The sequence below is a fragment of the Mytilus edulis genome, chromosome 9, assembly GCF_963676685.1.
Source record: "Mytilus edulis chromosome 9, xbMytEdul2.2, whole genome shotgun sequence".
NCBI classification, from domain to species: Eukaryota; Metazoa; Mollusca; class Bivalvia; order Mytilida; family Mytilidae; genus Mytilus; species Mytilus edulis.
This window is the reverse complement of record NC_092352.1, coordinates 74,904,713-74,919,839: the sequence shown is the minus strand read 5'-3', so window position 1 is coordinate 74,919,839 and position 15,127 is coordinate 74,904,713. Positions and strand designations below refer to the sequence as shown.

The window sequence follows — 15,127 nt, the reverse complement described above, 5'->3', positions numbered from 1 at the left end:
GCGTAATGAGGACATCATGGGCGTACTAAAATCGTACTATGGTCTTCAACAGCGTTGTATAAACGTAGTATAGTCGTCATGGAAGCGTGTTTGGGTCGCGGTAAAAACGTGTTGGATGTAGTGAGGTCGTAGTAAAGTAGCTTTGAGATCAGAGCTCAGATTCCCCGACTAGAATCGCGCTTTCACTAAGCTATCGCTACGATGTACAGCGACCTTTGCGATCTTACTTACTCTCACTACGCGTCTCCTACGACCTGATTTTTCCACGACCGCACCACGATTGTTTTGAGCATGTTCAAATTTTACCACGGTCATCACGATCATGAAGACCTCACCACGACCGTAGTACGACCTTACTGCGATCTGCACAATTGCACTGCGATTGTCATAATTTTCATTTTCGTGGCCTAGTGGGACTGTGGTATTGAACAGTTTTATTGCAAGTGATCATGTAATACATCATATTTTTATTCCATAGTGCCACCTTCAACTCCTAATCCCGTTTTAGTAATAAATCAACCAGCAGATTCTCAAAACAACAAAATGGCTGGAATAGCTGAAGGTGACAACGTAACAGTTGTCTGTACAGGAGATGTAGGAAACCCTCCAGCCACATTTGTCTTTGAAAATTATGTCGATGGGCACATACTATACATGAATTATACAGCTTCTGAAACATCAACATGGGAGATTTCAGACAATTGTTCCTACTATCGTGAAAGTAACGTAACTTTCCAAGTAACGGCTGAAAACAACAATGCAGTAATACGATGTGTTGTTGAATCAACAATGTCTACATCAGATATATTATATGTAGAAACGACACCAATAAAGGTGTACTGTAAGTAGATAAGTTTTAAACATAATCTTTTTAATAGGTCTGTTTAGATGTTGACTTTGATTTATTACTTATGTAAAACAATGATTTTTCTTAAGATCAGTTTATTACGATGTTATTTTCATTATGTTATTTTTCATCTAGGCAGATAAAACTCACATGCCGATGACAAAACTCAAAGACATTTCAAAATAGGAGAAACAAAAATATTGTGTAGAGGATTGACAACAGCCAAGGTGTCGTGTGTAAAACTTTTCATGTCACGTAGTACGATTTCAGCTTCCGTTTGGCAATTTCAAATTTTGTAAAGATCGATTTGTACGCATTTTAAAATTAAATGTTCTCTACTGCATTTATGTACAATACAGCAAGTTTTCTCAGAGAAGGATTTATTGATGATCGAAAATCACTTTTGCATTAAAGAATTGAAAATTGGATATTTGAAAAGTATATTCCGTAATGGCGGGAATTTTAATCGACGTCCTAAAAAATACAAGGCTCAAGTTTAAGATAATATTGCGTTAGTTTTCTAGTAGAAATCATTGAAATTTATAAGGTTTAAAGAATATTGTTCATACAACCTAACACATAAATGGTCTCCGTAAGTCGCCATCCGTTTCTACTAAGTACGACGCTAAAGAACGACGATTTTTCAAATAAAATCTCCAAATATAATTGTCAAATATGTGAGTTAATACTAACCTTTGGCATAAAACTAAATTTGTTTGGTGCATTTTGATTAAATTCAAGATGTAACGAAAACGTTTCACCCAATAAAAACCATGAACTAAAACAGCTTTTAAAAATGTGTATAATTTGTGTATTGGTCGGCTGCCTTCAAAAAAAATGTCCAGATATGTTTGTCAAATACGCAAGTAAATACTTACATTATGCATAAAACTACATTTTAGTGGAATTAATTTGATTGTATTCAAGATATTAGGTGAACTTTTATACCCAATACAAACCATATAATCAATACCCCTTTTTAAAAATTGTGTATAATTGTGTATTGGTTGGCTTTGTTCTCTGATTGTGTTTTCTCGTGTTTTAATTTTGTACAGATAAAGAACAAAATAATACAATATCAATAGTTTTGTATTAAATAAAATGTGGTCTCAAATAAAACCCTTACACTAATCAAATGAATCCTATTTTAAAAATGTCCATGGCGTATGAAATAAGCCATCAGGGATAAGCAGCTTAATACGGGTATGACAAGTATAAATGTTCCAGACCAAAAAAGATTACAACTACAAATTCGTTTATTAATTTATGTTTACATGGATGTATATTGTATAACCATTACAACTGTATATTACTGACTATATCGTTTATAATTTCAGTCCGCACATTTCTAATGTCCAGTTGATGCTTCTAATAAATGACACGTTATCACCCCCGATCGATTGATAATATAAGACACATCTGAGTGTCGTGTGCAGAGTTTCGTCCCTCCTCTGAATATTGTGTATTTATTAATAAAATAACTAACGGATAAAGCTTTACATCCGTATCACACGACATTTCATTTACAATACAGCATTTGATCTTATACATATAATAATTCTTTTGAAAATTTGTAGACTTTTGTATTTTATTGCACAAATTTTGATATATTTAGAGTGTGGCCATAAGTATTCGCCATTTGAGCTTTTTGGATATATTTTGTATATAAAACTACATTTAAAAAAAAATATATTTTGGGGTCATCTTTGATTTGATTTTAAGGTAGATCATAAGTAAATATCTTTTGAGACAGAATTTTTTTATACTTAGCCAAAATGAAGATTTTTCTATGCTTTTCAAATATATAATAATAAGTATGGGTCACCGTGCTATTTTTCAAGCTATGAATCGTTGAAAATTGCCTAAATTTGGTTAGATTGTTCATGGAAAAACACATTTGTGTTCATAACAAAAAATATTTTGAGATAGAATTTTGAAATAAATTGTAAAAAGATAGTTTTTGTCATATATTTTAAGAAAATAAAAAGAAAAAATGGTGTCACCGAACTTGTTTTCTTGCTACAAGTAAAAAGAAAAAAAATCCCTATCAGTCTAGTATAATTTTTTTACAAAAAGAGTTATCTTCCCTTAAATGGCCCATTTGAAAAAAAATGATTCTAAAAGCAAAAAAAAAATGATATTTGTTTAGATATTTTGAATTATACAATAAATTACCAAGTTTTCTTTATATTATTAAACAGTCTAACCTTTTAATTGCAAATCTGTCTTCAAATTTGCAGATTAAGGCAAATAACTAGACCGATTTTTTACTGTGATTGTACAATCCAAGATGGTGGTATACCATGTATCTACCTTAAGCAACTTTGTACCAATAGAAGCAGAATTGTCATAGGTTTATTTGTTTATTTGGTTTTATTTTTTGTGGATCATTTTCACAAGATAAACACAAATATATTTTTCTATTCAGAAATTCGCTATATATTCAACCAGATTCAAATAAAAAATGTATTGTATGTGTTCACATCAAAAGAACACAAAAAACACTTGAAGACAAAACTATTACTAAATAAACAAACTTACTTTAGACATTTCTTCGTCTTTTGATGCCTTGTTGATAAAAATCCAACCATAAATGCCCTAATAATATTTTTTTGATTTTTTTTTTATATGAAATATATAGCAAAAAACGTTGATGACGAATACTTTTGGCCAGGAACTGTATATTCAAACACATGCCCTGTGGATTTTCCTTCTCTAATTGTTCCTTGGTGTTTAGAAAAAAATAGCTGAGTAATGTTACGTATTTTTTTTTACCACAAACTGATGTTTCGACTGTAGAATATAACAGTTAATGGTTCACACGTATGTAATGTTATTGGATTGTCTGCTTCTATTTTATAATAAGACGGTCGACACTTTTTGATTCGTAAAAGCATTTTAACCTTCGCAAGCCAATAGTAGGTTCCTATATTTTTTAAGCTTATTTCCATGGTTTATTAATCAATAACAATTCTTATCGGTCGTCCCACTGTCTATATCACTTTGTTCAGCTCTTAATATTATTCCGTATCATGTCTTTGTGACGTCAAATACGTTGACCCGGCCTTAATAACTTTGACCCGGACATATCAGCGACGTCATAATGTTTGACCCGACGTTAATAACTTTGACCCGAACTTTTCAAGTCATCTTTTGTGTCCTGGTGAAACAAAGAAAACACTTCTGAATCACGCAAATATAGCCCGATAAATCGATTATCAGATTATCTGCATATTGATATTGTAAAATATCAGCTGCTTGGCATTATATGAAGGCTTTTTGATCTCGTTCGCTACGCTCACTCGACAAAAAGCTTCATATTATGTCTCGCAGCTGATATTGTACGATATCAACATGCAGATTACCTGATAATCGGTACATGTTTAAAAACAGTTTAGTTCCTTAAATTCCTCAATGATGTGTTAATAATAAGTCAACAAACATACTCAGACTAAAATGATACATGGTTTGTATGTCGTGCTTCCCAGTTTAGCATGTCATCTTAGGTTTAAAAAAAAATTCATTCCGTGTGTCAACTCCAGAGTCATTACGAAATGTACATGGTTTAAGAAACGCAGTTTTAAATTGAGGTTAATATTGTTAATATTTCGCAAATATGTATGCATTACTCTTTTTTCAGTTCAAGTGAGAATGCCAACTATCCAACTATATCCGAATAAAACAGATTATGTAGTTGGCGAAGATTCTAGTATACATTTCATTTGTAAAACCAATGGGAATCCTAAACCCAATTACCAATGGTACAAAGAAAACACTGACAAGCCAATTAATGATTCTGAAAATTTTACTATCACGGATTTGAATAAAACGGACAGTGGAATATACACCTGTTATGTTAGCAACACTTTCAATAGCAATATTTACAAAAACGCTGCCAATGTACAAATAAATATAACAAATAAAGGTATATTAAGTTTAATAAAAATTGAAGCATGCGTTTGAAAATGTGGAAATGTTTCAAAGAAATAATAAACCGACCAAAGAGAAAAAAGCAGCCCAAGGCCATCAATGGGTCTTCAACACAGCGAGATAATCTCTCTGTGAAACTTTGATATTACGTTATGTTATCTTACCATTACTTCATGATATTTTGTCTTTACTTAATATAGTTTTGACATAACATAATGATGTTTTGATATAACTCAATATGGAATAGTCAATACTCTATGATATTTCGATATTACACGATATGGTGTCGTATTGACTTGATAGTTTTGTCATTTCTTAATATGGTTTTATCATTACTCGATGTGGATTCACCATTATTTTATGTGGTTGTGTCATTAGTCAATGTGGTTTTAACATTACTTAATGTGAATGACTTAACGTAATATGGTTGTTTCATTAAATGATGTGGCTTTGTTATTTCGTTATGATGATTTGCCTATTCTATATATGGTTTTAATATTACGTAATGATGTTTCAAAAATTGACGATTTTACACTACATGATGTGTTTGTTTCAATATTTGATTTGGTCCTGTTATTCTTTGATGAGTTTATCCCATTACTTGATGAGGTAAAACCACGTGCCCATTTCGGAAAACAAAACATGTTCTATTTTTAAATATGTCGTTTGATTTTTGTTCTATGGAATAGTATCGATATCCATTGGGTTTTGATTAAAGTTCGAGTGGTTGTTCAAAGTTATTTGGTATGAAAAAGGGGAACGGCAGACAATAATAAGAAAAAGTACTAAAAATTTACAGTCTGTGTTTCGGACATAATTAGGATATCCCCAAACCACTTGGTCCTGCCGTTTCCTTTTCCCCCTTAGTTATCAAATAGAAGCAGTAATATATAGTTTTGTAATATATTCCGCGGAACCCTGTGTCTTGCTTGATATTGCTGTTGTCAGTGTAAAATGTAATGTTGACTGGCTGTTCATTTATAGATACATGTATCGGTAAAAAAAAAATTAAAAGAGGATATTCTGTAGATGCTTATTCTTGATACATGTATTGAGGAATGACTCTTATACAAGTTTTAAAACACTTCTTGGTGCTTTACAAAGTTATCATGTCAAAACAGTTTAAGTCGGTCATATTTAATTTAAAAAGATCGTATGGTTTTCAACAATGGTGTTGAGGGCTCGGACTATCCGACAATGATCAGTACTATAAAATAAGAATTCGTCTATATTTATTTTAGCGTGAATGATCATTTGAACTTATACGAATATCAATCTTTTATTTTTTATCAATTGAATTTTCTGTTCTACCTAACACTAATGGGGTTATTTTTTTGGAAATATCTGTTTCACATGTGACGACGGATATGTTCCAGTTGTCGTAAACATAATACCATCATCTTTTCTTCGAATGTGATCTTCCAAATAAAACCAAATCACTGGTTTTGTACTTTCACGAATAACACGACGGATGCCACACGTTGAGCAGAATCTCCTTACCTTTCTAGAGCACCTGAAATTACCCCCGATGGATTCATATTACCAAGTTATACCGAGTTATTGAGTCTGCCAATTGAAACTGTTTGTATGCCCCCGCAACTGAAGTTGGGAGTGGGGCATATTCTTTCACCCCTGTTCTATTATAGGTATATAGTTATTCCGCTAAACTTCTCCTACAGTTTGAATCTGATGACGATTTCTCGTTACTGTCTTTTGTGTGCATGTGGTCAGGGTTTCGATTTTTATTAATATCTGCTATTTTGGGAGATACTAGTTGAACTTTGTCATTGTTTTGAAAATTTACTTGCATAAGAGGAGCGTTTCCAGATAACTCCTCCTACAGTGTAAATGATAAGAAGTTTCTACTCTGTTGGCTGTTTGTACATAAACTGAAGGTGCGCATGTGATAATGTTTTTCTCTTTTGGGGGATAATTGAACTTTCTCATGTTCAGCTGTTACACTACTGCAACAGTCCTATGTTAAGTTAAGATTTAGCCCTCACATACATGTTAAACTCCGACACGTGCACTTTCTCTATGTACCTGCCCGAAGTCAGTAGCACGAAGTTCAGTTGTTGTCGTTGTACCATGTATGTCATATTTTTTTGGTAGATTGTTTATTTATAAAACAGACCGTTAGATTTTTCATTTGAATTAAATTTCAAATTTAAACATGGTGGCCTTTTGTAGCATACTATTCGATGTGTTGAACGCTTTTCGGTTGCCTTTATATAAGTTGTTACATCCACAGCATTTAAACGCTGGTGCCGGATAGTTGTCTCATTGGAAATCACATCATATCTTGCTTTTTTCAACTTATATGTTGCGTGTTGTACAAAATGTATACTGTAATATTGTTTATCTTTTGTACGCATACCCCAGAGCCTTCATTTTGGAAGCCCGAGCAAAAGCCATTGTTCAGCGATATACAATTTAAACTCGAAATCGTAATTAATCTTAATGAGACTTAAACTCGAATCTTTCTCAGACTCTACCTCAGACTCTACCTCAAAAGTGACTAAAATTCAATGTTGCAACTAGAGTAACTAGATCTCTACCTTTAAATGTGTCAAAATCGAAGTTCAACTCGCCACTTGTTTGAATTTCTCACTGTACGATCAGTCTCATTTGTATATTTTGAAACTGTATATTCAGTCTTTATTTCACTGTATTCTGTTGGGGATTTCAAAGTTATTGACGATACATAAGAAGGTGGCATTTTTCTAAATAACACAAATATATTTCAATAAAATCACATCCTGAAAACTTATGAAACATGTTTAAGTTGTATAGGGTGTTCTCGACTTACTAAATTAAGTATAAGGATATTTAAATGTTGCTAAGTTACATTAGAGGAAGGTTTGTTGTATATACATGTATATAAGTTTCAGAAATGTCCTTCGTTATACTTAAAATTGTACAAACACACAAATTTAATTATTAAAAGAATGCACTTATTTACACATTCGAGGCCGTACTGTAGCTTTTAATTGATCACAGTTTATTCACTCTTTTTTGGATGTAGAGCTGTCTCTTTGACACTCAAGTATACACTATTTTGTAAAGCGGAGGTTTATAGTGATAATGCAGTCCGTCTTTCCGTTGGACTGGTACAATATGTTTCGCCGGTTTGTAAGCGCATTTCCTCACAAACCACTTAATATACATTATGTTAAAATGGTCGCAACAACCTCCAACCACCAACCGATTTTTTTGTGGAACATCCTGTTAACAAGGGTGAAAGTACATAAGCAAATTATGATCATTTTCACAAGTTGCCACGCAATTAACAAATGCAATCAGTACAATGACATATATGGATTAACTCATAATTCGCTTTAAGTAAACTGATCAAATCCTTTTCATTTTAAATTCATTCGTTATTGATACAGGTAATGATTTCAGTAAACTTAGCAAAATTATATCACATGAATTATCCCCCTACGCAAAGCTTTCTTTATCCGTTTTTTTGTAATTTTAAAAGAGACAAGCTTGATTTATGTTTCCATCAATTGGTCAACGGCGGACGGTGTAAATAGTCTAAAAATGTAATAGCTAAACAGATAACTGCAACGAGATACTATTACAAAGTCCACAAGCGAATCATGTATTGCTGTTTTACATGTTTTAGGCATATGATTTTAAATAAGACTAACGGAACAAAAATACAATTATTTTGCCGTCTACAAAGTTCATCAGAAATATATTTGTATTGTCTGATGAAAAAAATTACACGTTATAGTTATAAATCCTCAATGCTTTTTAACTTTGTACTTGATTGGCTTTATAACTATTTTGATATGAGCGTCACTGATGAGTCTTATGTAGACGAAACGCGCGTCTGGCGTACTAAATTATAATCCTGATACCTTTGATAACTACATAGTTCCCTGGTCAGTTCATAATACCACATAGAGACGTATATACCTTCAAATTGCCGTTTTTTTTCTCTTCAAAATCACGACTAGTCATACAGTCAAAAAATCTAAAATCGCTTCTAGAATACAGTCAGTTCTATACTGATCGTACAGTAATTTATTTCAGGACCTTTAAGAAAACAGATTTTTTTTATTGGAAATACGAATATTCTACTTAAATACGAAAAGAATATTGAAACAGTATATATTTAACTGTAAACTGATGCAAATATTTGCAATAAAAGATTATTTGCTTTGTACTACGAGAGCAAAATGTCCATCGATTTCACTTTGTTCTATCAAGTTGGTGTGATGCACACGTATATTTTATATTATAATGCATGTTTTTGTTACAGTTACTCATATTCATGATGCTATACATACCTTGAAGATGCCAAAAGCACTTCATAGATATAGGAGTAAACAAAGTCACCGTAGTCAAAACCGTCCTGTTAGCCAGTTGGAAATCATCGCTTCGAAAATCGCGACTTCCAGATAGCGTAGAGAATAGTATCTACACTGTGAAGACTAACTCAAAGTTTTACTTGAACAGTAATCTCAACTTTAATTTGAACTTTAATTCGTTGGATGCCCACACTCATCCTAGGCACATACAACATGGAAATCTATCTAATAAAAAGATCAGATTTTTTTTCCGAAATGGTCACGTGGTTTTACCTCATCAAGTAATGGGATACCCAGAACGAAGAATGACAGGACCACATCAAATAATGAAACAAAACACATCATGTAGTGTAAAATCGTCAAATATTGAAACATCATTATGTAATGTTAACCCATATAAAGAATAAGCTAGTCATCATTACGAAATAACAAAACCATATCATGGAATGAATCAACTACATAACGTTAAGTTACATTCACATCTAATGTAATGAAATAAAATCAGTAATGTGAAAACCACAATGACTTACGACACAACCACATTAAACAATGGTGTAACCACATCAAGTAATGAGAAAACAATGTAGAGTAATAACAAAACTTTATCTTACCTCCTATACATTTTCAGGAATATGATTGGTTAAAAGCGTCCGCGTGCAAACCGTGTATATTTGATATTAGGTTAGTAGGGAGGCGGGGCTTATCTCATACACGGTTAGTTGTGGAGTTACGTCCCTTTATATTCCTTATTAGGTAAGAAGGGGGCGGGGCTTATTTCATACACGGTTAGTAAAGGTGTTATGTCCCTTTATAAAAAACAAAACGGTACTGAGAAAAAATCTTAAAAGTTCCAACAGACGAAGAAATTGATGATTAAGATTGAAAAAAATTCATAAAACACATTTAAACCTTACAAGTCGTTATTGTTGGCATCTGTTTTTGTAGGATCAATGGAAGGATTTTCTTAGTAGACTTTCTCATTTTGAGAATCACTAGTCTTAATTTCACACGTTAAGATAGTCGGCAAGATAAATTCGTTACATAGTGTGCTAGTGACGTAATACGGTATATATGGGGTCAGTAAATTCCATATGGGGATTCGAGCTTCGCTCTCACCCCATATGGAATTTACTGACCCCATATATACCGTATTAGGTCACTAGCACACTATGTAACTAATAATATCAAGTTATACGAAACCATATCGTGTAATATCGAAATATCATTAATTAATGACTATTCCATATTGAGTAATGTCAAAACATCGTCAAGTAATAATAAAACAACATAACGTAATATCAGAGTTCCACATAAGACAGCTACGGCGTTCCATAGATTGTAGATCATATTTACACAACGACTACTATAATTCTGTGTAGAATGAATGTTTGCTTTTGTTTCTCCTGTTGCTTAGACGGGTGTTACATGTTGTATTAAAGGAGCTTCTAACGAGTTTGCTAAAATTATGTTTTGTTACTCCTATTATTAATTTGCTTGTTTATTTGTTGATGACAGCAAATTCTGTGTTTAAATGCCCATTTGAATACGAAAAGACAACATATATGTTTGAACAGTCTCTTATAAATGGCCATCTGCATATAAAGGCTCTATAAATATATGTTTGTTTTTCGTGCAAAAATGTTAATGCGAATTAAAATAGTTATTTGTTTAAAATCAAGATCATTGTACAGAAAACAAAAATAGCGAAATAGAAAGTTATTGTTAAAACAACTCAATTAAAGAATTTTTAGTATGTTATACATTTCTGTTTGTCATTTTTTTAAAGCTGACATTTCAACCACACAGTCTAGTTCTACTTGGAGTTCATATGATGATGACAAAAAAGAGGAAAAATCGAATGGAAAATCAGGTATAAATTACTTAAATTATTGCATGTCAAGTATACATTATCTAACAAATATTTCATGCATTTTAAAAAAATGAAAAGTATGACAACGTTTCTTTTTTATAACATGTATAATGATATGCAAGACTGAATATGAAACTTGTGAAAACACTGACAATAAGAGGTAAATCAATATAATAATTTATTCCAGAACCTGTTGTGTGCACTTAAATCATATAATTTATTAGCAACATCGGGAATATTTCGAATCCCCCTATCTAAATACTTTGAAATTGGTAACGTTTAAAAATGCTAGGAATTCAAAATCAATTTAAAAGTATTTTTAAAATTTGATTGAATTGTTGATATTATTAACCAACGGCTTTTTTTAATACTTTGCTTTGTATTGTGCGACTATTTTATAGACTCCCTTTTGTGAATTGGGATTCGGTGTTTTTGTTTTAATTTTTAATTCAATGAAAATAAAAAATTTCGATGAGATATATTCTGTTAACAATTTACACTTAATGTCTTATAAACAACATAAGGTTTTAATAGTAAGCGAATATTATTTAGAATTAACAATCTATTTTTTTGCAGGTCTAGTTATTGGTATTGTTGTGGCTGTTGTTATCGTTATCGTTGTTATTATTGTTATAATAGCATGTAAAAGGTAAGAATAAAATCAGTGATGAAAAATTAATCAGAAAAAAACCACTATGAAAAATTAAAAACCAATTGTTCAGAGAACAATTGAAGGTCTTTCCATCAAAACAATGTATTTTGGTATGAAAAGTTGTATAAGTTTAAAATGTCATTTCAATCGTCAAATGATAGCTCCTAGTAAGCTGATTCCAAAAATATATTGTTTCCATACATTTTTTTTAAATAAGGGAGATAATTTGTTACTTCCGGTTTGAAAAATGTTACTTCCGATTATATTTGAATATTTACTTGACACTGATTCCAAAAATATCTGGTTCTATATACTTTTATATTAAAAAGTACAAAAAAATAGCTATTTCCGGTTTACAAAAGGTCACTTCCGGTTGTTTTTTACAAGGTTAAATGGTTTGATATCTTTTTCTAAAAGTTGTATATCTTTATCATGTATACATATAGAATAAAAGCAAAGGTCAAAATCTAGAACGTCAAATTAAGCTATGACCTTGAGATCAGTTTCAAGGTCATAAACCAAGGACCTCAAATCAAAAGACCATAGGTCTTTATTATATTTAGTTAATGAGTTATATCACCAAACGCGTATTTTTAAATACAAGAGGGGAGAAAACTCCCTTTTACATTCAACGTACGCCTGCAATCAAAATTTACATCTTACAACATGTCGCAACTAACAATTTAGTAAAAATAATTTGTTGATATCTTATACAGTCTTTGGATATAAGTGAAAATAAGCCAAATTCAAATATTAGAATATGACCTTGACCTTTGACCTTGACCTAATTTTCATTTTTTGGGACCAAGGACCTCAAATCAAAAGATCCTAGGTCTCTATCACTTATGATTTATAAGATAGAAATTCATATCACTTATATCAGATGCATAAGGGGAAATAACTCTCATATGGAGCGGTCATATCGCTTCGGTCAAAATAGGACAAATCATGCGAAGGATATAACGAGCAATTTTGTAAAATAAATTTGTCATAATCTTTTACGGTTGCGAAGGAGATGCGCCAACAAGGAAAACAGTGTATGGGGAGATAACTCCTACAAAGAAAAGTATTCGTTTACGCAGGGTAAATTTCAAAAGTGCATAAACTGTTCGATATCATATACCAAATATATAAGCGACATATTGCGAAACAAATGTTTATCGCAAGAACAAAATTAGACGGAAGAAAAAAAAAAAAATTAAAAACCAATTGTTCAGAGAACAATTGAAGGTCTTTCAATCAAAACAATGTATTTTGATATGAAAAGTTGTGAAACTAAGTTTAAAATGTCATTTCAATCGTCAAATGATAGCTCCTAGTAAGCTGATTCCAAAAATATATTGTTTCCATACATTTTTTTTTAAATAAGGGAGATAATTTGTTACTTCCGGTTTGAAAAATGTTACTTCCGATTATATTTGAATATTTACTTGACACTGATTCCAAAAATATCTGGTTCTATATACTTTTATATTAAAAAGTACAAAAAAATAGCTATTTCCGGTTTACAAAGGTCACTTCCGGTTGTTTTTTACAAGGTTAAATGGTTTGATATCTTTTTCTAAAAGTTGTATATCTTTATAATGTATACATATAGAATAAAAGCAAAGGTCAAAATCTAGAACGTCAAATTAAGCTATGACCTTGAGATCAGTTTCAAGGTCATAAACCAAGGACCTCAAATCAAAAGACCATAGGTCTTTATTATATTTAGTTAATGAGTTATATCACCAAACGCGTATTTTTAAATACAAGAGGGGAGAAAACTCCCTTTTACATTCAACGTACGCTTGCAATCAAAATTTACATCTTACGACATGTCGCAACTAACAATTTAGTAAAAATAATTTGTTGATATGCTCTTCATCTTTTATATATGCTTTGGATTTCAAATATTTTGGCCACGAGCATCACTGAAGAGACATGTATTGTCGAAATGCGCATCTGGTGCAACAAAATTGGTACCGTTGATTTTATTACTACCACTGGGTCGATGCCTCTGCTGGTGGACTATTAGTCCCCGAGGGTATCACCAGCCCAGTAGCCAGTACTTCGGTGCTGGCATGAAAATACGGATTTTTTGTGTTATTCAAATTTGCTGTTACAAAATATTAGAAATTATTATAAATTAAGGAATGTATCTCCCTCATGCAAAGCTCTGATTCCTTTCACGAATTTGGCTATACTTTTTGGACCTTTTGGATTATAGCTCTTCATCTTTTATATATGCTTTGGATTTCAAATATTTTGGCCACGAGCATCACTGAAGAGACATGTATTGTCGAAATGCGCATCTGGTGCAACAAAATTGGTACCGTTGATTTTATTACTACCACTGGGTCGATGCCTCTGCTGGTGGACTATTAGTCCCCGAGGGTATCACCAGCCCAGTAGCCAGTACTTCGGTGCTGGCATGAAAATACGGATTTTTTGTGTTATTCAAATTTGCTGTTACAAAATATTAGAAATTATTATAAATTAAGGAATGTATCTCCCTCATGCAAAGCTCTGATTCCTTTCACGAATTTGGCTATACTTTTTGGACCTTTTGGATTATAGCTCTTCATCTTTTATATATGCTTTGGATTTCAAATATTTTGGCCACGAGCATCACTGAAGAGACATGTATTGTCGAAATGCGCATCTGGTGCAACAAAATTGGTACCGTTGATTTTATTATACAGTCTTTGGATATAAGTGAAAATAAGCCAAATTCAAATATTAGAATATGACCTTGACCTTTGACCTTGACCTAATTTTCATTTTTTGGGACCAAGGACCTCAAATCAAAAGATCCTAGGTCTCTATCACTTATGATTCATAAGATAGAAATTCATATCACTTATATCAGATGCATAAGGGGAAATAACTCTCATATGGAGCGGTCATATCGCTTCGGTCAAAATAGGACAAATCATGCGAAAGATATAACGAGCAATTTTGTAAAATAAATTTGTCATAATCTTTTACGGTTGCGAAGGAGATGCGCTAACAAGGAAAACAGTGTTTGGGGAGATAACTCCTACAAAGAAAAGTATTCGTTTACGCAGGGTAAATTTCAAAAGTGCATAAACTGTTCGATATCATATACCAAATATCTAAGCGACATATTGCGAAACAACTGTTTATCGCAAGAACAAAATTAGGCGGAAGAAAAAAAAAAAAAAAATAATCAGAAGAAAAACAATAGGTCTTTCCACAGAAAAGTGGAAAGACCTAATAATCAGAAGAAAAACAATAGGTCTTTCCACAGAAAAGTGGAAAGACCTAATTACAATGTCACTTGTTGTAGTCAGAATTTTAATTAAACTAGTTACATTTTTATTTCAGTGATGGTATACACCAACTCATCCTAAGGTACATAAGGTACATAAGGTACATAAGAGATTTATATCACTTTCATAATAGAAATGAAGCTATATATTTCTGCACAGGCGGCATTACTCGCCATAGAAGCACGTTCAGTGCTACACGTAAAGAAAGTGCATTCATATAAATTTATGCAT

At 32.0% G+C, this 15,127-nt stretch overlaps 1 protein-coding gene across 1 annotated transcript in view; it reads left to right on the top strand.

Moving 5' to 3' along the window:
* Positions 1-15,127, top strand: part of LOC139489022 (uncharacterized) — a 270,345-nt gene that overhangs the window by 2,426 nt on the left and 252,792 nt on the right. Inside the window, exon 2 of the mRNA XM_071275062.1 lies at positions 479-841. Within this exon, the coding sequence (XP_071131163.1) occupies positions 479-841 (363 nt within the window). The remainder of the gene's footprint in view (positions 1-478; positions 842-15,127) is intronic.